The sequence below is a fragment of the Equus caballus genome, chromosome 25 (assembly GCF_041296265.1).
Source record: "Equus caballus isolate H_3958 breed thoroughbred chromosome 25, TB-T2T, whole genome shotgun sequence".
Lineage (NCBI taxonomy): Eukaryota > Metazoa > Chordata > Mammalia > Perissodactyla > Equidae > Equus > Equus caballus.
The window spans coordinates 47486813-47513572 of NC_091708.1; the positions used below are offsets into that span (position 1 = coordinate 47486813).

General features: G+C 40.4%; 1 protein-coding gene across 23 annotated transcripts in view; it reads left to right on the forward strand.

Annotated features, from left to right (window-relative positions):
* EHMT1 (euchromatic histone lysine methyltransferase 1) overlaps positions 1-26760 on the forward strand; it is a 198176-nt gene that overhangs the window by 23984 nt on the left and 147432 nt on the right. Inside the window, exon 1 of one of the 23 annotated variants that reach the window (XM_070250551.1) lies at positions 451-2403. The exons of 19 other annotated variants lie outside the window; for them this stretch is intronic. Coding sequence is in view for 1 of the 4 variants with exons in the window: in XM_070250532.1 (XP_070106633.1) it covers positions 18819-18893 (75 nt within the window). In the remaining 3 variants the exon portion in view is untranslated. Of the gene's footprint in view, positions 1-450; positions 2404-17660; positions 18894-22263; positions 22451-26760 lie in introns of those variants that run through there. 3 more of the 23 variants (XM_070250532.1, XM_070250546.1, XM_070250539.1) reach the window with 3 other exon arrangements.

Sequence of the window (26760 nt, forward strand, 5' to 3'; positions counted from 1 at the left end):
GTATGTAATTACCCAATCCAAGTCACGAAGTTTATGTTTCCTTCTAAGGATTTTATAACTTAGGTCTTTACTCTATTTTGAGTTAATTTTTGTGTATGGTATGAGGTAGCTATACCTTTCTTTTGCATGTGCTGTCCTCTTGGCCCACCACTATTTGTTGAAAAGACTGATCTTTCCCCATTGAATAATCTTGGCATCCTTGTTGAAAATTAATTGACCATAAATGATAAGATTCTCCAATCGATTCCATTGACAGATATGTCTATCTTTATACCAGTGCCACCTTCTTGTCATTATTTTAGCTATGTAGTAATTAAAAAAACAAAGGAGGGAAGCATGAGTCCTCCAACTTTGTTGTTGTTTTTCCAGATTGCTTAGGCTCCTCTGGGTCTGTTGCGTTTCCTTATGCCTTTTAGGATCAGGTTGTTAATATCTGCAGATGAGCTCTCTGGGGGTTTGACGGGGATTGTGTTGAATGTGTCGATCAGTTTGGGGCATCGCCATCTCAACAGTGAGTCTTCCAGTCCGTGGAGTGCAGGGTGTGCTTCCATTTCTTTAACTCTTGAATGTCTTTCAACAATGTTTTCGTGTACAAATCTTGTAATTCTTTTGTTAAATATATCTCTGAGTATTCTTTCTGATGCTTTCGTAATGAAATTGTTTTCTTAATTTCATTTTTAGTTTGTTCATTGCTAGTGTATAGAAATACAGTTGATTTTGTATTTTGCAAACTTGCTGAAGTTGTTTGTTAGCTCTACTGGTTTTTTGTAGATTCCTTTGGATTTTCTGTATACTAGGTCACGTCATCTGGGAATACAGATAGTTTTACTTCTTACTTCCAAGTCTGGATGCTTTCTGTTTCTTTTCCTTGACTGATTGCTCTAATTAGAACCTCCAGTAAAATGTTGCGTAGAAGTTGTGAAAGTGGCCATTCCTGACTTTGGGAGAAAACTTTCAGTCTTTCACTGTTAAGTATGATGTTAGCCTTGAGTTTTCATAGATGCCCTTTATCAGGTTGAGGAATTGCCCTTCTATTCCTAATTTGTTGAGTGTTTTTATCAGGTAGCGGTATTGGGTTTTGTTAAATGCTTTTTCTGCATCTGTTGAGATGATCATATGGGTTCGTCCTTTCTTCCGTTAATATGATACAGTACATTGATTTTCATATGTTGAACCAATTCTGCATTCTGCAGTAAATCCATTTTGTCATGGTATCTAATCCTTTTTACATCTTTCTACTTTTGGTTTGTTAGTATTTTGTTGAGGATTTTTATATCTATATTCATAAGGGATATCATATTGGTCTATAGTTTTCTTTTTTTGTGTATGTGATGTCTTTGTGTGGTTGGTGTCAGGGTAATACCAGCTTCATAGAATGAATTGGAAAGTGTATTCTCTTCTACTTTTTGCAAGTGTTTATGAAGGATTGGTGGTGGTCTTAAATGTTTGGAAGAATTTACCTGTGAAGCCATTTGCTTCTGGTCTTTTCTTTGCTGGAAGTTTTTTGGTTATTAATTAACCTCTTGTTATAGGTGTTCAGGTTTTCTGTTTATTCTCGAGTCATTTTGATGTTTTGTGTCTTCCTAGGAATTTGTTTCATCTAGGGTATCTACCTTGTTGGCATACAGTGGCTTATAGTATTCCTTTATAATTCTTTTTAATTTTTAGAGAGTTGATAGAAATATTCCCTCTTTGATTCCTGATTTTAGTAATTCGAGCCTTTGCTCTTTTTCTTGGTCAGTCTTGCCAAAAGTTTGTGAGTTATGTTGAAGTTTCAAAGAAATAAGATTTGATTTTGTTGATATTCTTTGTTGTTTTTCTATTTGCTATTTCAGTTATTTCCACTCTAACCTTTATTTCCTTTCTTTTGCTTGCTTCATGTTTAGTTTGCTCTTTGTCTAGTTTCTAAAGGTGGAAACTTAGGATCTTGGTTTGAGTTCTTCTTTTCTGATATAGAATTTAAAGCTATACATTTCCCTCATAGTGCTTCTTTAGCTGTGTCATAGGTTGAATTGTGTCCCCCCAAAAGATATATTGAAGTCCCACCCTCCCATTACCTTAGAATGTGACATTATTTGGAAATTGGGTCGTTGCAGATGAGTTTGGATGAGGTTGTCCTTGAGTTAGGGTGGGCCCCTAATTCACAATGATTGGTATCAGCGTAAGAGAAGAGGATGCCTGGTGAGCACAGACATGCAGAGAGGGAAGACGCTGTGAAGAGACACCGGGAGAAGATGGACATATGACTGGAGTGATGTGTCTACAAGCCAAGGAATGCTAAGGATTGCTGGCAAACACCAGAAACTGGAGAGGCAGGAAGAAGGCTCCCCTAGAGCCATCAGAGAGAGCATGGTCCATCTGGCACCTTGATTTTGGAGTTCTGGCTTCCAGAACTGTGAGACAGTGAGTTTCTGTTGTTTTAATTTACCTTGTTTATGGTACTCTCTGATTGCAGCCCTAGAAAGCTAAGACAAACTGCCTCCTATAAATTTTTTTTTAAATTTTATTTTATTGAGGTCATAATAGTTTATAACATTGTGAAATTTCACTTGTATATTATTATTGGTCAGTCATCATATAAATGTGCCCCTTCACCCCTTGTGCCCACCCCAACTCCCTTCCCCTCTGGTAACCACTAAAGTGTTCTCTTTGTCCAACGTGTTAGTTTATCTTCCACATATGAGTGAAATCATATGGTGTTTTTCTTTCTCTGGCTTATTTCGCTTAACATAATACCCTCAAGGTCCATCCATGTTGTTGCAAATGGGAACCAAGATTTTTGTCTCTCTTTCTGGCTGAGTAGTATTCCATTGTATGTACATACCACATCTTCTTTATCCAGTCCTCAGTGGTTGAGCACCTGGGTCACTTCCACGTCTTGGCTATTGTGAATAATGCTGCAATGAACATAGTGGTGTGTAAGTCTCTTTGAATTGTTGGTTTCAAGTTGTTTCAATAAATACCCAGTAGTGGGATAGCTGGGTCTTATGGTAGTTCTGTTTTTAATCTTTTGAGACATTTCCGTACTGTTTTTTCCATAGTGACAGTACCAGTTTGCATTCCCACCAGCAGTGTATAAGGGTTCCCATTTGTTTCTTTTTTTTTTTTTTTTCCAAGAAGAAGATTAGCCCTGAGCTAACATCTGCTGCCAAGCCTCCTCTTTTTGCTGAGGAAGACTGGCCCTGAGCTATGATCCGTGCCATCTTCCTCTACTTTATATGTAGGATGACTACCACAGCATGGCTTGACAAGCGATGTGTAGGTCTGCACCTGGGATCCGAACTGGTAAACCTGGGGCTGCTGAAGCAGAACATGCAAACTTTACTGTGCCACTGTGCTGGCCGTTAGGGTTCCCGTTTCTCCACGTATTCTCCAACATTTGGTATTTTTTGTCTTGGTGATTATAGCCCTTCTAACCAGCGATATCTTAGTATAGTTTTGATTTGCATTTCTCTGATGATTGGTGATGTTGAACATCTTTTCATGTGCCTGTTGGCCGTCTGTCTGTCTTCTTTGGAAAAATGTCTGTTCATATCCTCTGTCCAGTTTTTAATTGGGTTGTTTGGTTTTTGTCTTTCAGTTGTGTGAATTATTTATATATTTTGGAGATCAACCCCTTGTCAGATATGTGATTTGCAAATATTTTTTCCCAGTTGGTAGGTTTTTTCATTTTCTTCCTGGTTTCCTTTGCCGTGCAGAAGCTCTTTAGTCTGATGAAGTCCCACTTGTTTATTTTTCTTTTCTTTTCCTTGTCTGAGTAGACATGGTATTTGAAAAGATCCTTCTAAGACCGATGTCAGAGAACATACTGCCTGTATTTTCTTCTAGGAGTTTTATGGTTTCAGGTCTTACCTTCAAGTCTTTGATTCATTTTGAGTTAGTTTTTCTGTATGGCCTAAGGTAATGGTGTACTTTCATTCTTTTGTGTGTGACTGTCCAGTTTTCACAACACTGTTCAAGAGACTTTCCTTTGGCCATTTTATGTTCTTAGCTCCTTTATTGAAGATTAGCTGTCTGTAGATGTGTGGTTTTATTTCTGGGCTTTCAATTCTGTTCCATTGATCTGTGTGCCTGTTTTTGTACCAGTACCATGGTGTTTTGGTTACTATAACTTTGTCGTGTATTTTGAAGTCAGGGATTGTGATGCCTCCAGTTTTGTTCTTTTTTCTCAGGAGTGCTTTAGCTATTTGGGGTCTTTTGTTGCCCCATAGGAATTTTAGGATTCCGTGAAGAATGTTATTGGGATTCTGATTGGAATTGCATTGAATCTGTAGATTGCTTTAGGTAGTATGGACATTTTAACTATGTTTATTCTTCCAGTCCATGTGCATGGAGTATCCTTCCATTTCTTTATGCCATCATCAGTTTCTTTCAATAATGTCTTATAGTTTTCAATGTATGGGTCTTTTACCTCCTTGGTTAAATTTATCCCTAGATATTGTATTCTTTTTGCCGCGATTGTAAATGGGTTTGCATTCTTGAGTTCTCTTTGTGTTAGTTCATTATTACAGTATAGAAATGCAACTGCTTTTTGTGAGTTGATTTTGGACACTGCAGCTTTGCTGTAGTTGTTGATTATTTCTAATAGTTTTCTGATGGATTCTTTAGGGTTTTCAATATATAAAATCATGTCATCAGCAAACAGCAACAGTTTCACTTCTTCATTGCCTATTTGGATTCATATACTTATTTTTTTGCCTAGTTCCTCTGACCAAAACCTCCAGTACTATGTTGAATAAGAGTGGCAAGAGTGGGCATCCTTGTCTTGTTCCTGTTCTCAGAGGGATGGCGTTCACTTTTTCCCTGTTGACTCTGATGTTGGCTGTCAGTTTCTCATATAGGTCTTTTATTATGTTGAGGTACTTTCCTTCTATACCCATTTTGTTGAGAGTTTTTATCATAAATGGATGTTGGAACATGTCGGGTTCTTTCTCTGCATCTATTGAGATGATCATGTGGTTATTATTCCTCATTTTGTTAATGTGGTGTATCACATTGATTGATTTGTTGATGCTGAACCATTCCTGTGTCCCTGGTATAAATCCCACTTGATCATGGTGTATGATCTTTTTAATGTATTGCTGATTTGGTTTGCCAATATTTTGAGGATTTTTGTGTCTATATTCATCAGCGATATTGGCCTGTAATTTTCCTGCTTTGTCTTGTCCCTGTCTGGCTTTGGGATCAGGGTGATGGTGGCCTCGTAGAATGTGTTAGGAAGTGTTCCGTCTTCCTTGACTTTTGGAATAGTTTGAGAAGGATAGGTATTAAATCTTCTTTGAATGTTTGGTAGAATTTTCCAGAGAAGCCTTTTGGTCCTGGACTTTTATTTTTTTGGGAGGTTTTTGCTTGCTGTTTCAAACTCTTTACTTGTGCTTGGTCTATTCAGATTCTCTCTTTCTCCTTGGTTCAGTGGTAGGAGGTTGTATGAGTCTAAGAATTTATCCATTTCTTCTAGGTTGTCCACTTTGTTGGCATGTAGTTTTTCATAGTGTTCTCTTATAATCCTTTGTATTTCAGTGGTATCTCCTTATTCATTTCTAATTTTATTTATTTGGGCCTTCTCTGTCTTTTTTTAGTGAGTCTGGCTAAGGGTTCCTCTATCTTGTTTATCTTCTCAATGAAGCAGCTCTTTGTTTCATTGATCCTTTCTACTATTTCTGTTTGTTTCATTTCTGTCTGCTCTAATTTTTATGATTTCCCTCCTTCTACTGACTTCATGCTTTGTTTATTCTTTTTCTGATTCTGTTAGGTGTAGTTTAACATTGCTTATTTGAGATTTTTCTTGTTTGTTAAGGTGGGCCTGTACTGCTATGAATTTCCCTTCTTAGGACCACTTTTACTGCATGCCACAGGAGTTGGTATGGTGTATATTCATTTTCATTTGTCTCCAGATTTTTTTTTTTTTAAGATTTTATTTTTCCTTCTTCTCCCCAAAGCTCCCCAGTACATAGCTGTATATATTTTAGTTGTGGGTCCTTCTAGTTGTGGTATGTGGGACGCTGCCTCAGCCTGGCCTGATGAGCGGTGCTAGGTCTGCGCCCGGGATTTGCACTGGTGAAACCCCGGACCGCCAAAGCAGAGTGTGTGAACTGAACCACTTGGCCATGGGGCCAGCCCCTACAGACTGCTTTTTTTTTTTTTTTAAAGATTTTATTTTTTTCCTTTTTCTCCCCAAAGCCCCCCGGTACATAGTTGTATATTCTTCGTTGTGGGTCCTTCTAGTTGTGGCATGTTGGACACTGCCTCAGGTGGTTTGATGAGCAGTGCCATGTCCACGCCCAGGGTTCGAACCAACGAAACACTGGGCTGCCTGAAGCGGAGTGCACGAACTTAACCACTCGGCCACCGGGCCAGCCCCCCGGATTGCTTTTTTTTAAGATTGGCAACTGAGCTAACATCTGTTGTCAGTCTTCTTTTTTTTCTTCTTCTCCTTCTCCCCAAAGCACCCCAGCACATAGTTGTAGGTCCTTCTGGCTCTGCTTTATGGGATGCGGCCTTAGCATGTCTTGATGGGCGGTGCTAGGTCCGTGCCGAGGATCTGAACCAGTGAAACCCTAGGCCACCAAAGCAGAGTGTGCAAACTTAACCACTCAGCCATGAGGCTGCCCCACGTCTCCAGATATTGTTTGATTTCTGCTTTAATTTCTTTTTTTTTGAGAAGACTAGCCCCGAGCTAACATCTGCCAATCTTCCTCTTTTTTTTTTCTTGCTGAGGAAGACTGGCCCTGAGCTAACATCTGTGCCCATCTTCCTCTACTTTATATGTGGGATGCCTACCACAGTGTGGCTTGCCAAGCAGTGCCATGTCTGCACCTGGGCTACAAACCGGTGAACTCTGGGCTGCTGAAGTGGAACGTGCGCACTTAACTGCTGAGCCACTGGGCCGGCCCCAACTGCTTTAATTTCTTTTATGATCCACTGGTTGTTCAGTAGCATGTTGTTTAGTCTCCACATATTTGTCACTTTCCCAGATTTATTCTTTTTTTTTTTTTTTTTAAAGATTTTATTTTTTCCTTTTTTTCCCCAAAGCCCCCCGGTACATAGTTGTATATTTTAGTTGTGGATCCTTCTAGTTGTGGCATGTGGGACGCTGCCTCAGCGTGGTTTGATGAGCAGTGCCATGACCGCGCCCAGGATTCGAACCAACGAAACACTGGCCGCCTGCAGCGGAGCACGCGAACTTAACCACTCAGCCACGGGGCCAGCCCCAACCCCAGATTTATTCTTATAGTTGATTTCTACTTGCATAGCATCGTGGTCAGAAAAGGTACTTGATATGATTTCACTCCTCTCAATTTATTGTGGCTTGCCTCGTCTCCCAACATATGGTGTAAACTTGAGAATATTCCATGTGCACTTGAGAAGAATGTGTATTCTGCTGGTTTTGGATGCAGTGTTTTAAATCTATATCTCTTGAGTCCATCTTGCCAAGTTTTTCATTTGAGTCCACTATCTCCTTGTTGACTTTTGTCTGGATGATCTATCCATCAATGTAACTGAAGTGTCAAGGTCCTCTACTATTGTTGTGGTGTTTGTTGTCAATATCTCCTTTGAGGTTTGATCACAGTTGCTGTATGTACTTCGGTGCTTCTGTGTTGGGTGCATATATATTTATAAGTGTTATGTCTTCCTGGTGGAATGTCCCTTTTATGATTACGTACTGCCCCGCTTTGTCTCTCATTGCCCGTTTTCTCTTGACGTCTACTTTGTCTGATGGCAGCACCTGCTTTCTTTTGTTTGCCATTAGCTTGGAGTATCGTCTTCCATGCCTTCACTCTGAGCCTGTGTTTATCTTTAGAGCTGAGGTGTGTTTCCTGGAGGGAGCATGTTGTTGGATCTTGTTTTTTAGTCCATCCCTCCACTCTGTGTCTTTTGATTGGAGAATTCAATCCATTGATATTTAGTGTGATTATTGATATATGAGAGCTTAATGCTGCCACTTTATTGCTTGTTTTCTGGTTAGTGTGTATTTCCCTTTTTTCTTGTCCCAAGTATTCTGTATTCCCAAGTATTCCCAAGTATATACCAATTCAGTTTAGTAGTTCTCCATGATGGTTTTCTTAATTTTCTCTTTATTTATCATTTGCGTCTCTTTTCTGATTGTTTAGTAATTACCATGAGGTTTGTAAAAAAAAAAATCTCGTAGATGAGATAGTCCATTTTCTGATATCCTCTTATTTCCTTGGATTAAGCTGATTCCATGCCTTCCCTCTTCCCCTCTTAAGTTGTTATTGTCACGACTTATTCCATCTTGTGTTGTGAGTTTGTGGTTACGATGATGAGATTATGTTTACTTCTGGTGTTTTCCTTCCCTTTATCTGTAATGTTATAATTGTTTGCTAGTCTGTTCTGATAGCTGCAATTTTCTGATTTTGTCTACCTCTTTATCTCCTTGCTCAAGGCTTTGTAAGCCCTTTCTTTTTTTTCAGGTCTGAGGGCCTTCCTGAGTACTTCTTGCGGCGGGGGCGGGGGGGGGGGGGTGGGTCTTGTGGCTATGAACTCCCTTAGCTTTTGTTTATCTGGGAAAGTTTTTATTTCTCCATCATATCTGAAGGATATTTTCTCTGGATAGAGTATTCTTGGCTGAAAGTTTTTGTTCTTCATAGATTTGACTATGTCGTTCCACTCTCTCCTAGCCTGTAAAGTTTCTGCTGAGAAACCTGCTGAAACCCTGACAGGGGTTCCTTTGTAGGTTACTGTCTTCTGCCTTGCTGCCCTTAATGTTTTTTCTTTGTCATTGACTTTTGCCAGCTTTGCTACTGTATGCCTTGGAGTTGGTCTTTTTACGTTGATGTAATTAGGAGATCTTTTGGCTTCTTCTTCGTGCATTTCCAACTCCTTCCCCAGGTTTGGGAAGTTCTCAGCTATTATTTCTTTGAACAAGCTTTCTGCTCCATTCTCCTTCTCTTCTTCCTCTGGAATGCTTAGAATCCTTATGTTGCATTTCCTAATTGAGTCAGATATTTCCCAGAGAGCTTTTTTGTTTCTTTTCAGTCTTAGCATTTCTATCTATCTGTCCTCCAGACTGCTGATTCTCTTGTCCATAACACCAGTCTGTTATTCAGAGAGTCCAGATGTTTTTTTAGCACATATATTGTGTTTTTCATCTCCAACATTTCTGCTTGGTTTTGCTTTATAGTTTCCATCTCTTTTGTGAAGAAGTTCCTGATTTCGTTGAACTCTCTTATCTGTATTTTCTTGTAACTCGTTGAGTTTTTTTATGATAGCTATTTTGAATTCTCTGTCGTTTAGATTATAAATTTCTGTGCCTTCAGTATTGATTTCTGGGTGCTTGTCATTTTCCTTCTGTTCTGGAGTATTAGTATATTTCTTCATACTGTTTGATGGTGTGGATTTGTGCCTCCGCATAGTGATAGCATTTGATTGTAGCTTCTGCCTGCCGACAGTGGGTAGGGGTCAAGAGCTGTGTACTCTGAGCCTACCGTGACATCTGGCTCACTGGCTTATGGCTGTTGCTTTTCTGACATATTTGTGGGCACTCTGGACAACTGGCCGAGCCGGAGCGCCAGGCAGTGGGAGGGGTTTGTTGTCTTTGGACTGCGTGATCCTGGTGTCGTTCTCTCTCTGCCCTCTTTATCTGCTCTCCTGGGGTGCTGGCTTGATGAAGAGCACCCCACAATAGCTTTGCTGCCTCCGTGTGGGGCTTTCCCGTGGCTTGAGAGGGAGCTTGGAGAGCGAATGTGTTCCTGCAGAGGGCCGCCCCACCACCCTCCTCTCAGAGCCGCGCACAGTACCGCCCCCTGTTTTGCTGACGTTGGGGGAGGGAGAGGAGATCCCCTTACCTCCTTCCACTTCGTCTGGGGAGTCCAGCACCTCCTCCTTCAGACATGGCTGTGTGCGTCTCTCAGACGACTTTTGTGTTGTGTGACTGTCCTCTGTTGGTTTATGAATGTCCTTTCTAATGTATGTTAGCGGGGAGAGTCTGAGGGAAGCGCTCACTCTGCCATGATGCTGAGTGCATCTTATAAATTTTGATATGTTGTGTTTTCATATTTTTTTCAGTTCAAAATACTTTCTATTTGCTCTTCTGATTTTTTTGACCCTTAGCTTATTTAGAAGTATGTTGTTTAATTTGTAAGTGTTTCGGTATTTCCTAGATTTCCCTGTGTTGTTGATTTTTAAAATAATGCCATTATGGTCCCAGGACCTGATCTGTTTAATTTCCGTTCGTTAAATGTTTTTCCATGACTCAGACTATGTTCTGTCTGGGAGAGTGTTGCAGGAGCCCCTGCACAGAACCACGTGTACTGTGCTGCTGTTGGGTGGTCTGTTTCCTCTGGGTCCGATAGAGTTGCCCTGTGGTACTGAGTCTTCATTAACCTTACTCATTTTCTTTGTAGTGGTTTCTTTCAACTATTGTCAAGTTTTTCTTTCCCTTTCAGTTTTGCCATTTTTTGCTTCATGTATTTTGAGGCTCTGTTGTTAGTTGTGCATATTCATAGTTGTTATGTCTGCCTGTTATTTTGACCCTTTTATCATTGTGAAATATCCCTTTTTTGTCTTTAGTCATGTTTCATGTTTTAAAGTCTGTTTTGTCTGATATCAGTATAGCCATTTCTCTTATGGTTTCCCTTTGCATTGTATATCTTTTTCTGGCTGTTAATCTCTCTGTGTCTTTTAGTCTAAGGTGTGTCTCTTGTACACAACATGCATTTTGATCATATTCTTTTATTCATTTATTCAGTGTCTGCTTCTTAATTGGAACAGTTAATCCATTTAAATTTAACATAATTTCTGAAAGATAGGATTTACATTTTTAGTTTGGTGTTTGTTTTCCATGTCTTATGTCTTTTTGTTTCTCTCTTCCTGTTTTACTTTCTTCTTTTGTGTTAAGTAGATATTTTCTAATGTACCTTTTAATTCCCTTGTTGTTTGATTATACTTTTTATTTGTTTCCCTGCGGATTACCATTTATATTTTAGTTTATAACAGTCTAGCTTGTATTAATGACAGTTTTATTAAAATAGTGTGCAGGAACAGGCTCAGTGACACAACGGTTACTTTCGCACATTCCATTTTGGTGTCCTGGGGTTCGCCAGTTCACATCTCAGGTGCAGACCTACAGACCACTTGTCAAGCCATGCTGTGCCAGGTGTCCCACATATAAAGTGGAGGAAGATGTTAACTCAGGGCCCGTCTACCTTGGCAAAAAAGAGGAAGATGGGTGGCAGATGTTAGCTCAGGGCTAATCTTCCTCAAAAAAAAAAAAAAAATAGTGTGAAAAAAGTTGGCTTCTATGTACTTCCATTTCTTTTCTCCTTCTTGTGTTGTTATTGTCATACAAATTCTATCTTCGTGTGTTATATTCTTGTCTGCACATAGTGACGATTGTTGCTTTAGGTGGTCTTGTGAAAATCGTATAAGTGTAGAAAAGAGTTACAACTAAAAATATATTTACGTTGTTTTTTATATTTACCTGTGCAGTGCCTTTTATTTGGTGTTGTGTATCTCTTCACGTGGATTTGAGTTACTGTCTAGTGTCCTTTCATTTAGTCTAAAGGATTTCCTTAATATTTCTTGTAATTCTCTCTTTTGCTTATCTGGGAATGTTTTAATTTCTCCTTCATTTATGAAGATATTTTGATGTATATAGAATTCTTGGTTGACAGTCTTTTTCTTGTAACACTTTGTGTGCCATCCCAGTGCCTTCTGGCCCTCATGGTTTCTGGTGAGAAATTGGTTGTTAATCTTATTGAGGGTCTCTTGTACATGAAAAGTTGTTTCTCTTGCTGCATTGAAGATCCTCGGGGGCCGGCCTGGTGGCACAGCGGTTAAGTTTGCACGTTCCACTTCTTGGTGGCCCGGGCTTCGCCAGTTCGGATCCCGGGTGCGGACATGTCACCGCTTGGCATGCCATGCTGTGGTAGGCGTCCCACATATAAAGGAGAAGAAGATGGGCATGGATGTTAGCTCAGGGCCAGGCTTCCTCAGCAAAAAGAGGAGGACTGGCAGTAGTTACCTCAGGGCTAACCTTCCTCAAAAAAACCCACAGCATCCTCTGCCTTTAGCTTTCATCAGTTAGATTATGTGTCTAGGTAAAGATCTTTTTGAGTTTATGTTACTTGGAGTTTGTTGAGCTTCTCGGAATTTTCTGATTTTTGCTTTTCTGTGAGTTGTGAACTTTGTGATGAGTGCTTTGTCGTAATATTGATGTATATTGTCATCTTTTACCCTAGCTAAAGTGCTTTGCATGATAAACACAGTGCTTTGCTGTCTTAGTCATTAATGCAGTAATCCGTGGATTAAAGGCACCTCATTAAGTATTCAGAGTCCACTGTTCTCTTCTCTTGTTTTTAAGTCACGGCTGTGCACTGGTTACAGCGACAGAAGGTCCAGTGCAGTGTGGTGATAAGGCGGCACTCGGTGCAGGTGTGTTTGCCTGGCTTTGTTTGTAGCACGAAAGCAGATCACAGATCATGCGTGGACAGGTGAACCTGGCTGTGTGCTGCTGGAGGTATGGCTACTGGACTCGAAATTCAGATGAATTTTACATGTATTTAAAAACATGGAATCATCCTTGGCTTTCTGGCTGTACAGAAACAGGTGGTGGGCCATGGTTTGCTGACCTCTGATGGAGATGTCAGAATACTTGGGTTTTAATTACTCATTTCTTTATATATAGATATTTTTATTATTGTCTCAATGACTAGACTGTAAAGTCTTTGAAGGTGGAGCTTTCGCTGTTATTAGTATCCCAACACCTTGACTATTACCTGGCACGTTAAGTGATCTACAGATGCCGTATAACTTAATGTACAAGGGGATGGAACCAGAATTGGCTTATGGATTTTCTCTTTTGGTTGTTGCCTAGGGTGAATCCTTTTGTAATTAACTGGCTTCCGAGTGTAGACAGGAACTATTTATTCATTCGTTTGTTCATTTTTGTAACAAACTTATAATGACTTCTGTGTGTCAGGTTCCAAACTGGGAGCCGGATGAGAAACATGTGGTGCCTGTCTTTATGGAGGTCCTTGTGTTCTAGTTTTGAGGACATGCAGTTACACAGTTTAATAAGTGTTATTAAGAGAAGTAAACAAAGTGTTACAGAAGCAGCAAAGAGGAGATGCTTAACCACTTGGGGTGGTTAAAGGAAGGCTTCCTGAGTGTTCATTCCTGCTGCAGACTGAGACCCCAGGGGTCTTTGCTCAGGATTCCAAATGGAATCTTGGAGAAAGGTTGGCTTCTGCACATGTGCAGACTGGAGTGGAGAGGTGGCTGCCGTCTCCAGCAGGCTGGCCACAGCCCCTGTGGTTTTTGAACACTTCAAATATGGCCACACCAAACTGAGATGTGCTTGAAGTCTGAAAATTTCAGAAACTTACTGAGATATTTGGTATTTTTTTTTTGGTACTAATTATTTTATATTGCTTACATGTTGAAATGATAATATTTTGGACATGTATCGGGTTAAATAAAATTTATTAAAATTAATTACTCCTATTTCTCCTTTTATAATGTGGCTGCTGGAAAATTTAAAATTACACTTGTGGCTCATACTGTGTATTCTGTTGGACAGTGCTGCCCTTGCCTGAAGAGCATGTCTATTTTGTGTTAACTTTGGGCCATCTAGGATGAGAATCCTGTAATTTAGCAGAGAAGATGAGAGATTAATTATCCTTAAAAGAGGCTAAGGAGGAAGAGGACTGAATGAAAGGCTGGAGGAATGCTCCCACTTTGTGGATGAGAGAAGTGAGGGCGTAGAAAGACTAGTCAGCCGCTGGAAAGCAGGCTCGTAGGGCTGCCCAGACTTGGATCTTGAGTGTAGATGTACATGTGTGGGTCAGAGCCGCCAGAAACCAGAGCAGTTGTGGGCTCATGTTGCAGTTCTCTTGTCTTTGTGTCGGCAGTCCTGCAAGGTGTGTGGGAAGGAGCTCTGGCTTAGCTGGAGGTCTGAGTCTTGGTCCAGCTTTGCCACTGACCTCTTGAGCATAGAGATGGCTGGAGCGTCAGATGTCTTAGCTGCTTTTCTACTTGAACATTCTCTCAGCCTGGCTTTGAAAACGTGGGGTGTTTTTGTTCGCATGCTTCCTTACTTTTCTGTAAATTGAATCCCAGTTACTGAGACCTCCTTCTACCTTTGCTGTGTCCAGGACTTGCGAAGCCTGCCCTTTCCCCTTGTCTTTGGTGTTGCCAAATCCACTGGGTAGTTTTTAGCCTCCTTACTAGACCTTTCGACAGCATTTGACATAGTAATTCAGGAAAAAAGGAGTGATTTCCTACCTCATTGGGCCTTTCTTCTCTGTTGTTTGCAGAACCCTCCTCTTGAGCCTGACTTGTAGATACTGAAGCGCCCCAGGGCCCTGTCTTGCTCCCCCTGTTCTGTGAGTCCTTATTCTGTGTGACCTTAGCCAGTGCTGTGTTGACCTCAGCCTCACCTTTGCCTGGCCTCCAGGTTTAGGGATGGATTGACTGCTTGGAGGGCTGTTGGCCACCTTCAAGCCAGTGTGAAACCTGTGCTCTCACTTGACCTCTGAGCCTGCTTCCTGTGGCCACTCGTCCTGCAGTGGCAGCACCGTCTGTAGAATGTGTTCCTCAGGAGATGTTCTTGGCTCTACCTTTAGAGTACGTCCTCCACCAGGGTTGTCGCTGGGGACGAAGCCTGCCTCTTCTCCCTGCTTCACCATGGCCCCTGTGCTCTGCCAGGAGCCTGGGCGTCTGTGAAGTGTTTCCGTGCTGTGTGCAGACTCCCTGTAGCTTCCCAGCTCTTCACCATGGCCAACAGGCCTTGGGTGGCATCTGGCCCTGGGCTCACTACCGTCTTTTCCTGCTACTTCCCTGGTCTTGCTGCCCTCCAGGCTCGGTGGCCTCCTGGCTGTTTTCAGATGAACCGGCCTGCACTCTGCCTCTGCCTGGAGGGCTCTTTGCCCATGCCTCCAGGAGTGTATGTGGACGCACCCTCCTCTCCTGCTTTCTTTTCTTAGCAGCTCTCCCCCTTTGTATTTGCTGTGTGCTGGGAAACCAAGTCTCCATGCCTGGTAAAGTTGTGGGTTGACGAGACCATCTGGTGCTTGTGAAGACCTGAGGGCTGTCCCGTGGGATTTTGTTCTTGGACTTTGCAGTGACCATTTTGGCCCTATGAGTCTTTTATTAGATTCCTTGACTTGTTTTGCTTGTTGGTTAGAGACTGTGTCCTGAAGGCTGTTTGCAGAAATGGGACTAATTGAGAAATTTCCGTGCTGACAGTTCTGTTGTAGTAGTTTCTATAAGAGGACTTAATCTGGTTTGTTTGTTGTTAGCTTTTCAGCCTTTATCACCTGACCTGCTGAATCTGTTGATTAAAAACGAAGGTAATCTTTTTTCACAGTGAAGTATTTCATTATTTACTTTAGCTTTTTTAACAAGAAAGTAACTTAAAGTTCTGAATGTAAACTTGGATGATGAAAAGCTGAAAATTAAATTGTACGTCATAGTAGTAACTCTAAAGATTTTTTACCAACTTATTTTGAAAAATTTCAAACCTTTGCAAAATGTCAAAGAATATTCAGTGAGCATTCATGTACCCTTCACCTAGATTCATCAGTTACTTTATTCATGCTTCTCTCTCTCTGTGATGTGTTGTTAGGATATTAATGAACCATTAGAGAGTAAGTTGGAGATGTCATGACCGTTCACTCTTAAGTTTTTCAGTGTCTGTCTCCTAAGAACAAGGAAATTCTCACATAACCAGCACAGTAACTAAATCTAGGAAATTTAATATTGATACAGTACTGTTAACAATCTATACAATAGAGTATATTGTTCAAGTTCAGATTTCCCTGTCTCCTTTATTGACTTAAAAATAAGTCACAAGTAACATGTAGCATTTGATTGACCTGTTCCTTTCATCCTCTGTAGTCTAGAACAGGGCCCCAGCCCCTCTGCCCATTAAATCTTTCACGACACAGACATTTTTGAAGAGTCTAGGCCATTTGCTCTGTAAAGTGACCTGCAATCTGGATCTCTCTGCTTTGTTTCTTCATGATTAGAGTCAGCTTAAGCAATTTTGACAAGGATACTATGCAGGTCGTCTTGTGGGCTTTTTCATTACATCAGGAGTCACTTGTCAGTTTGTCCCAATATTTTTGAGCCACAGTTGGGTCAGCTGGTTAAGATGGTGTCTGCTAGATCTTTCCATTGTGCAGGTGCCTTTCCCACTTTATAATCAATAAACTAATTCTATCATTCCTTCTCATTTATTAGCTGACTCTCTTCTTCTTCTTTTTTTTTTTTTTTGAGGAAGATTAGCCCTGAGCTAACTACTGCCAGTCCTTCTCTTTTTTGCTGAGGAAGCCTGGCCCTGAGCTAACACCCGTGCCCATCTTCCTCTCCTTTATATGTGGGACGCCTACCACAGCGTGGCGTGCCAAGCAGTGCCATGTCCACACCCGGGATCCGAACCAGTGAACCCTGGACCACTGAGAAGCGGAACGTGCGAACTTAACCACTGCACCATTGGGCCGGCCCCTGACACTCTTCTTTAAAGAACTTTCTTTTGCCCTTTTTCCCCTTCACTTTTTTGGTATTACTATAGAATGAATTATTATTTATTAAATGTGTTACGACCTGGTTTCACCATTTTTCTTTTTGATGCTCTAGTTATCCCAAATTTGGCTAATTGGAGTCCTTCAAGCAAAATTCTGTCTGTTTGACCTGTCCCCATTAGTCACTGAGTACCTTCTTGCTTTGTGGAATAACAAAATTTAAGAGACTATTTTGTACAGTTCTTGGCAAATAAATGTGAAAACCTAGATGAAATGGAGACTTTCCTAGGAACACATAGCTTGCTAAAATATACTTTTGTATATTTTATCTGTTAGTTATCTGTTGCTGTGTAATAAATTCCCTGAAATTTAACAACTTAACAAACAACAGACATTTATTACCTCATGGTTTCTGTGGTCAGAACCCCAGGCTGGGCCCTCTCGGTCAGAGTCTCTTAAAGAAGGCTCCAGTCAGGATGTCACTGTGGCTGCAGTTGTCTCAAGATTCAGCTGGGGCCAGATCTTCTTCCAAGCTTGCAGTCTGTCTTACATATCCATCCTACCCATCTATCTTACTCCTCTCTTCTTCCTCCCTGCCTTTCTTTCTCTACCTGTCTCTCTCTCTCTCGATGGGGAAACCCTGGAGGCATTTCCACCAATGTCTGTAACAAAGTTAGACTGCTTTTCATCTCCACTAATCTCTAACATTTTATTGGTGGAGTTAAGCAATTTAACAGACAAGAGAACTATTAAAGACAAAAGAATTAGAAAATAGGTAGTAAAACTATTTGCAAGTGAGATAAGATACCTGGAGAACCTGAGAGTCAGTGTTAAAATGCAGACAATGAAATCACTCAGTTAAGGAACTGGATGTAAAATTGTCTTATAAAAATCAATCGGCTTTGTATCTACAAAACAGTAACTGCGTTTACAACAACAACACAAAAGATAAAGAATACTCTGAAATGAGTTTAATAATGTGCAAAACCTATATGATGAATAGTGTAAAACACTCCTGAAACAAAAGACCTGAACCGTGGAAAGACACTGCTTGTTCTTGGACATCATAAAGATGTTAGTTCTCCCAAAGTAATATCAAAATTTACCTTTATCCTTGTAAAAATGCTGGCAAGGAATTATTCATATTCTATTCTTTTTCTCACATCTCACATTCAGTCAGTCCATCAGAAAATCCCGTTGGCTGTGGCCTCACAACATCTCATTTATCTCACCACTTGCATCTTGGCCAGGAAGTACTACTTTACTACTGAGGGAAGACTTCTCTCCTACGGGGCAACAGCCCAGCCAATCAGAAATGCTGCAGCACAGCCAATCAGAAATGCTGCAGCACCGCCAATCAGCAACTCTGCAGCCCAGCCAATCAGAAATGCTGCAGCACAGCCAATCAGCAACTCCGCAGCCCAGCCAATCAGAAATGCTGCAGCCCAGCCAATGAAGAGACTTCCTGCCCTGATGTGTTCCTCTCCCCTAATGGACTTTCCTTTAGAGCAGCCCCTCACTCTTCTCCTTTTCTCTATAAAGGCAGCTCTCTCCTGTGTTCTCCGGATTTGCCTGTGGTGTAAGTAGCAGGTACATCCTGAATTGGGATTCTTTTGGCTGTTCCTGAATGAGCTCACTTTGAGGCTTTTTGGATCAACAGCATCCATGTCAGTTCAGTATCCTGGTTATGATATTATACTATAGTTTTGCAAAATGTTACCATTGGGAAAAACTGGATATTGATAGATTGAATATCATCCTCCCAAATTCGTATTCATCTGGAACCCTGGAATGTGACCTTATTTGGACATGGGATCTCTGCTGGTGTAATTTATTGGGGATCTGGAGATGAAATCATCTTGGATTTAGGTTGGGTCCTCAATCCAGTCACTGGTGTCCATATAAGAAGAGGAGAGGACAGAGACACAGGAAAGAAGGACATGTGACAACAGAGGCAGAGATTGGAGCACTGCATCTGTAAGCCAAGGAGTGTCAAGGATTGCCACAGCCACCAGAAGCCAGAGGAGGCAAGGAGTGATTCTTTCCTAGAGCCTTCACAGGGAGCATGGCCCTGCCAGCACCTTGATTTTGGACTTCCCGCCTCCAGAACTGTGAAAAGATAAGACAAGCTTATTTTGTTGTAAGCCATCCAGTTTGTGGTGTTTTGTTACGGCAACCCTGGGAAACTAAGACACTGGGCAAAGTGTCCCAGGGCCTCTCTGTGTTATATCTTACTTTATGTGAATCCGCAGTTGTCTCAAGAAGAGCGAGCCGTTTGAAGAACTGCCAAAATGTCTTCCACAGTGACTGCACTGTTTTACATTCCCATCAACAATGGACGGGGGCTCCAATTTCGCTGTACCATCACCAGCACTTGTCATGGCACATCTTTTGATTATAGTCATCCCAGTGAGTGTGAAGTGCTATCTCATTGTGGTTTTGATTTGCATTTCCTTAATGGCTAATGATGTTGAACATTTTTTCTTGTGCTTGTAGGTCATTTTCATGTTGGAGAAATTTCTATTCCGATCCTTTTCCCATTTTAAAATGTTTTATTGAATTGTGTGTGTTTCTTATATATTATAGATGCAGGTTCCTTATCAGATATATGACTTGTAAATATTTTTTCCCTTTTTGTGGATTGTGTTTTCACTTTCTTGATAGTATTCTTTAAAGCACAAACATTTTTAATTTTTGTACAGTCCAGTTTATTTTTATTTTATTGCTTATGGTTTTGGTGTCATATAAGAAGCAATTGCCAAATCCTAGGTCATGAAGATTTATGCCTATGTCTTCTTCTGAGAGTATTTTTTTATCTCTTATATTTAGATCTTTGATCCATTTTAAGTAATTTTTGTATGTGGTGTCAGATAGGGGTCCAACTCGATCCTTTTGCATGTTGCTGTCCAGTTGTCCTAGCACCATTTGTTGAAAAGACTCTTGTTTCACTATTGAATGGTTTTGGTGTCTTTGTTGAAAATCAGTTGACCATAGATATATGAGTTTATTTTCCTGGACTCTGTTATGTTCCATTGATCAGATAACTGTCTTTATGCCAGTACCACGTTATCTTGATTACTGTAGCTTTGTAGTAAGTTTTGAAATGGGGAAGTGTGAGTTCTTCAACTTTGTTCTTTTTCAAGGTTATTTTGGTTATTCTGAGTCTCTTAAGTTTCCATCTGAATTTTAGAGTGAGCCTGGGAATTTCTACAAAGAAGTCATCTGAGATTCTGATAGAGATTGTGCTAGGTATTCTTTTAAATACAGTTGTTGGATGGACACTCACCAGGAGCTGTTTTTGTAGTTGGAAAGTGTAGGGAATGTGCACATGGGGCTGAGCCCACAGGGTGGTCAGAGTCTTGGCTGGGTGGCGGGATGCATCTGAATTGGATGGTGACGATGATGGTTCATACAAGCTGGTAGGGGGGAGGGCACAGAAGAAGGTGTCAGGGACCCTTGGTGTGAGGGAATGCAGCCTGAAGGAACTAGCGTTAATTTTTTGAGCACTGGGCTGGCCACCTTGGCACGGGAGGCTGGTCAAAAAGAGCAAAAACTATTGTTAGCCACGGACCCGGGAATCTTATTTATGGGGCTTTACCTAAAGAGAGGACACTGCTTTGCATGTATTAGGTGGTGTTGAATATTCAATATTGTTGAATAATGAATGGATGAGTTCATAGTAATTATCACTTATGAAGATGTTAATAGTGTTTTGTAAAGTCATGATGAATTGAAAAATCACAGATGATCAGTGATAGGAAAATGCTTAAATGCTTTATGGTATAGCAACTTGATGGAATATTATATTGCTGTTAATGTAATTGGGAAGGCTGTAGAGACACAATGGAATGTTTAAAGGAAAAGTTATTGATACAGCTCACAATCATGTAAAATTTATACGTATGAAGAGAAACTGGAAGGAAATGAAAATTTTTGAGTTAAGGTGGTTATACTTGTTTTGAAATTTCCCTTTAATATGTCCTCCCTGTGCTTATCTGTAGGGGCGTACTCAGACTGGACTTCACTTTTTGTGACTGCCGTAGCCCCAGGCTGGGCCCAGAGGATGGGCTGGAATCACACTGTTAGGCAGGGGGAGTAGGAAGGGGCCCTGCTGAGCCTCTGGTCACTGTTCCCACGTGGTCTGCACGTCCTCTGCCTCCAGAGTCTCAGTCAGCAGGTGCTTACAGGGTGCCTTCCTCATGCTGTTCCTGGGACATAGTGAGCCAAATGGACAGGAGCTTGTATCCCAGCAGACGATGCAGACAAGGAAGAGCAAACAGGAACGGGTGTGGGAAGGTGGGTGGCGTTGCAGTCTTGGAGAGCCAGCAGGGAGGCCTGCGTTGCTGCAGTGGTGTGAGGGTTCAGAGGTCAGAGGTCGGCCTCTCTGGGTGAGATGGAAAGTCCTGACTTATATTTGAATAGGGGCCATTGGCTGAAGGGAACAAGGGTGCAAGCAGATGCAATGAAAGGCTGCTGCATAGTTCAGGTGACAGAGATGTGGCTTGGTAAGGCAGTGAGAAAAAACGTCAGACTCGGAATCTGTTTTAAAGATGGAACATGCAAGATTTAAAAATAAATTGCATGTGCACATGGGAAGTGAGAGAAGTTGAGGACAATGTCTTGAGAAGTGATCAGATTATAGAAATATTTAGAAGTTAGAGCCAAAAGGTTCGCTAATGGATCAGGTGTGGTTTGTGACATGGTGTAGGATGTGTTAAGGTTAAGGTATCTAATAGTCATCGAAGTGGAGATGTTTAGGTGGAAGGAGATCTGAGCTGGAAATACAAATGTGGAAGTCTCCATATTCTATAGAGTAAATTAAACCAGGAGATGGCATGAGTCACCAAGGACGGCGTCTAGAGCAAGTTTCTCAGCTGTGCATTATGGTATCAACAGTGTGGCCCTGGCCATTCTTTGTTGTAGGGCTACCTGTGCAGTGTAGAATGTTTAGCAGCATCCCTGGTTTCTTCCCACTAGATGCCAGTCACTCTCCCCCACAACCTCGTCATGACATTGAAAAATATCTTGAGGGGGCAAATTGCTCCTGATTGAGAACCACCTGTCTAGAGAGAATGTAGCAGGAATCTGACCCCTTCATTCGGCTTGATGCAGGGTACACCCTCAGGCTTGGGACCGTTGCAGGATTCTGGTTACTCACTCTTGCCAATAAGATTCATTCTCTACCAGGAATCCAGAGGGATCCTTAAACACTAGAACAAACAAAAAACACTCTCAGGTTGCTCCCCTCCCTCCATTCACATCACTGGGCCTATCAGAAAGTGCAGACCACTGTTCTTCAAGGCCACTGGAATGGCCTCTCCCTGGATGCACAGCCCCCTCTCCCTGACCTGAGCTCTTCCTGTCCTTATGCTCACAGCCTTCTAGTTCAGAGATGCTTTCCCTGAGCATCGCATCTAAGGTGGCTGCCCCCTGCTTCTCTGTCCCTTCACCTTGCCTTATTTATCTAAACTTATCTTTTGTTTTTTCATGTTTTTGGGGGGTTTCAACGTCCTGTCCTCTTCCCTTTAGAATGTATGCACTTTGAAGGCAGGCTCTTTCTGTGTCTTGTCTGCCTGCTGCAGCCTCAATGCCTGTCCTCTAGTAGGGATTCACTCTCGAATAGGACTGACTCCATCTAGACTTTTCTGCATCTCTATATGCATATGCATATGTAGATGTGTATTATGATATTACAAATTTTACATATAAATGTTAGTATCCAGTACGTATATATATATATATTTTTTATAGATTTTATTTTTTTCCTTTTTCTCCCCAAAGCCCCCCGGTACATAGTTGTATATTCTTCGTTGTGGGTCCTTCTAGTTGTGGCATGTGGGACGCAGCCTCAGCGTGGTTTGATGAGCAGTGCCATGTCCACGCCCAGGATTCGAACCAACGAAACACTGGGCCACCTGCTGCGGAGCGCGCGAACTTAACCACTCGGCCACGGGGCCAGCCCCCCAGTATGTATATTTTTAACTGGCTTTTTTTCATTCTTCTCATTGTTTTCTAAAAATTGTTTTACTTTTCTAACATAGGGTTTTACCAAGCTCTAAATACAAACCCTTCTTAATGGTGCTTTTTAGCATTTACAAATTTTAATGTCCCAGTACTTTCTTGAAAATTGAGGCCTAACAAGTTTGTCATTGAATTGAAACAAAGTATATGATTTTTTTCACATAAAACAAACGTTTTAATTATAAATATTTGAATGAATGTTCAGAAAGTGACATGTGGGTTTTTAGAAATAAGATTGCATAAAAGGAATCTCAAAGTGATTCAAAAAATATAGATATTTAAGTGGCAGTTTTTATAAATATTAGTACAAAGAAAATGGCTCATAATTTCATCACCCAGGTAACATCTGTTGACACGTTTAAAAAATGTACACTGACGTGCACATATGCATCTGTTTGGAAGATTCAGTCGTCCTGAATCTTATGTTCCTCATACTCTTCTTTTTACACAGTTTCATTGTACATGCATTTCTAAAAAGTACATATTTTTATTTTAATAGTTTTTAACTTGATAAAGAGAGTATTATGCTATAAGTAATATATTCTGGAATTTCCTTTTTTACTTAATGTGATATGCTAAGATTCATTCATATTACAAGTTGCTGTAATTGATTTATTTTGTCTCCTTTCTAATCTTTCACTGTGTGAAAACACCCCAATGTTTCATCCACTGTCCTATTGAGGGACATTGCAGTTGTTTCCAGGATTCCCCCCTTTAAAAAATTGTGTATGCTGCTGGGAACGTTTCTGTCCTCTTCTCTTTCTTGAGTGTAAACCTAGGTCTGGCATTGCTGAGTCACTCGGTGTGTAAATGTTCAGCTTCAGGGAGATTGCAAAGCCTTTTCCAGATGGTGTGTTGATGGATACTCTCACCAGCAGTGTGTGGAGACCGTGTGTCCACGTCCTCCTTCCAGTGTCAATGCTGTTTTTGGTCATTTGAATGTGTGTAAAATGGCATCTCATTATCATCTTAATTGGTATTTCCTTTATCTCTAATAATCCTGAACATATCTCATGTCTTTATTGGCTGAATGTATTTCCTTTTTGTGAAATGTCTGTAGATGCCATTTGTCCATTTTTTGGTGCTTTGTGCTTTTCTTATTATTTTGCAGTTCTTTGTATATTCTTAATACTAATTCTTTGTTAGTGGGTGTATTGTAAATATATTTTCCTGTATTTCCTATATATCCTATATTTCCGCTTAATTGTTTTTGCATTTTAAGAAACCTACCTGTATCTCGCAGTCTAAAATATATTTACTTAGGTTTTGAAGTCGTAGCTTAAGTTTTGTTTTTGATGTTTAATTCCTTACTTCTTCTGGAGTTGGCTTTTTTCTTGTATTTAAATTTTTTTTTTAAATAAATGGTGTCAGTAGAGATTCAATGTCATCTTTTTTTCGTATGTTTATTCATTTTTTCCTAGATTTAGGCATTGAATAAGCCTTTCTTTCTCTACAAATCTGGCACCCACATCCCAGAGTTCACGCGTACGTGGAATCTCTTTCTTGATTTATGCCTTTCCTCCGCTTGTCTCTACTACGCTTCTTAAGTACATAGTTTCATCATGAATCCTGGAAACTGGTAGGACAAGCCTCTCCTCTAACCTCCTCTACTTCAGAAGCATTCTGGATAATTTTGACCATTTATTCTTCAATATAAACTTCAGAATCATCAAATTTCATGAAAAATGCTGTTGGGATGTTAATTGGAATTGCATTGAATCTGTAGATGATGAGAATTGACGTCTTCCCAGTATTATGCCTTCCTATTCACAAATATAGTCTCTCTCTCTCTGTTCATCTAGTTTTTTTTAAAAAAAACTCAATGGAATTGTATTTTTCCTGTAAAGGTCTTGCCATCTTTTGTGGGATTATTCCTAGAATACTGATGATTCTCTCTAATGCCGTTGTAAACGTTGTCTTCTCTTTCATTACCATGTCTGGTTGTTCACTGCTGGTATACAGCAAGGCATCTAGCTGAAGATTGCACCTTAGGTACAGTCACCTTGCTAAGCTCTCCTCTTATTCCTAGTAGTTTGTAGGTCATGTAATGTGCAAATAACAGTTTTATCTCTTCCTTTTTGATCCTCAGGCCACAAATTTGTTGTCTAATTGTGCTGGTTAGGACTTCTAGTACATTGTTGAATGGAAGTGATACTGGTGGACATCTTTGTTCTTGGTTTTATTTATTTTTGTTATTTTATTAACTTTCCAGTTTGAGATAATTTAAAACTTAGAAAATCTTGCAAAAGTAATACACAGAATTTCCGTCTGCCCTTTACCTAGATGCCCCAAGTATTAACAATTTACCACATATGTGCTTATCATTCTCTGTCTAGTTTGTATTTGCTTTTCACGATCATTCTTGATTTTGAAGGTAATGCTTCCAATATTTCTGCATTTAGGATTATGTTTATTAGTTTTTTAATACTCTCTATCAGAGTAACAAAAATCCTCTTCTATTCCCTAGTTTTCTGACTTTTAAAATCATGCTTGGATATTGAGTACCAAAAACTTTTTCTACGTCTTTAAAAAAATCTATCAATGTGGTGAATTACATTTATGAAATTTTCTTAAGTTAAATCGTAGCTGCATACCTGGGAACACCCAATAGTACCTCGTAGTTTTTCTATACTGTTGAATTCAAGTTGCTGATACTTTGTTTAGAAGTTTTCATCTATATTTATAATAGAAATTTCCACTCATTTAATTGTTTCCTTCCTTTTCCTTTGGATTTGTTTTGTTGTTTATTTGTACCTTCTGTAGATGGATCTGTTGTTAGCCCATTAATTTAGGGACTTTTTTCATGAACCTGCAGCCCACAGGTTCTGTTTTGAGAGTTACTTTGGTTGTGAAGAGGCAGAGAGATCGTGTGGCTGGTTAGGTATAGCTTATTGTCAAGATCCTAGTTTTGTTGTGGCTGGTGGGTTAATGGGTCCTTATTACATGATTAAAAGTAATTGAGGGGGCTGGCCAGGTGGTGTAGTGGTTAAGTTCACATACTCTGCTTTGGTGGTCTGGGGTTTGCAGGTTCGGATCCCGGGTGTGGACCTACATACCACTCATCAAGCCATGCTGTGACAGCATCCCACCTACAAAATAGAGGAAGATTGGCATAGATGTTAGCTCAGGCCCACTCTTCCTCAAGTGAAAATAAAAAGTAATTGACTAAGTGAAGAGAAGCATGGTCCAGTGGGGAGAGTGCATCAAGTACAGAGTGGGATTGGTCACAATTCTTAGTATACCTGAGATCGAAAAGAAGGAAGAAAGAGAAAGAAACAAAGTTAAATAGTAAGACAAGGTGCATGTTGCAGAGTAACTTTCTACCTCCCTTTCTGCTCTTAATCTTACTTAGAAAGGTCATGCTATTAATAATTTATTACAATTCCTTCCAAAAAGATTTTTATGCACATGCTAGCACTTCTGTGTTCTTATAGGGATCTTACGGACCCCCCATTCTGTACCTTACCTTTGGCTTGTCTCCATGGCTTTCCTACAGTAGCACAGCAGCTGTTTCTTACACTTCTCAAGAGCTTTTTAGTATTTCTTTGTAGGGATATAATAATTTCTGTAACTATTTGGTGGATACTTGGATTGTCTAATCGAGAAAGAAGGCTGAGTGAATGTCTTTGTTAGGTTTGATTTGGAGGACTTTTGTAAGGATATCTTAGAATAAAGTAAAAGTTAGAATTGCTCTGCCAAGGGGTATGTATCTTTTAAATTTTTATAGATATTGCCAAGTTGCCCCCAAAGAGGTTTCATTAGTTTTGTTACACCAGCAGCATATGTGAGAATTGTCTCTTTATCCATATTCTCATGTCAACAGGCTTTAAAATTTTTTGCCAATCTGATAGGTGGAAAATGGTATCTTTGTTGCTTTAAGTGCATTTTCTTAATACTGAGTGGTTATATTTATTTTTATTAGCATATGCATTCATTTCTCTTTAGTCTGCCTTTTCTTTCCTTTGTATGGTTGGGGAGAGGGAGCTGGGCAGGGGCAGGACTGTCTTACGTGCTCTGTGTGAGCTGCAGGTGGGTTTGTAAATGGCTGTGGATCTGTTGACACTGTGTTTTGACATGGGAGCTTCTAGTCACGTCTGAGTTTGTGTATTCGTTGTTTGCTCTTGGCTGAGTGGAATTCGGGTATTTAAAGAGGAACAACTTGTCATTCATTTTTCTGACTTGTCGATGGTCTTTGACTTTACCTCCTCCCTGTGATGGTTCTAGGGTTCAGCCACAGCCCACTGGCCCAAGTCAA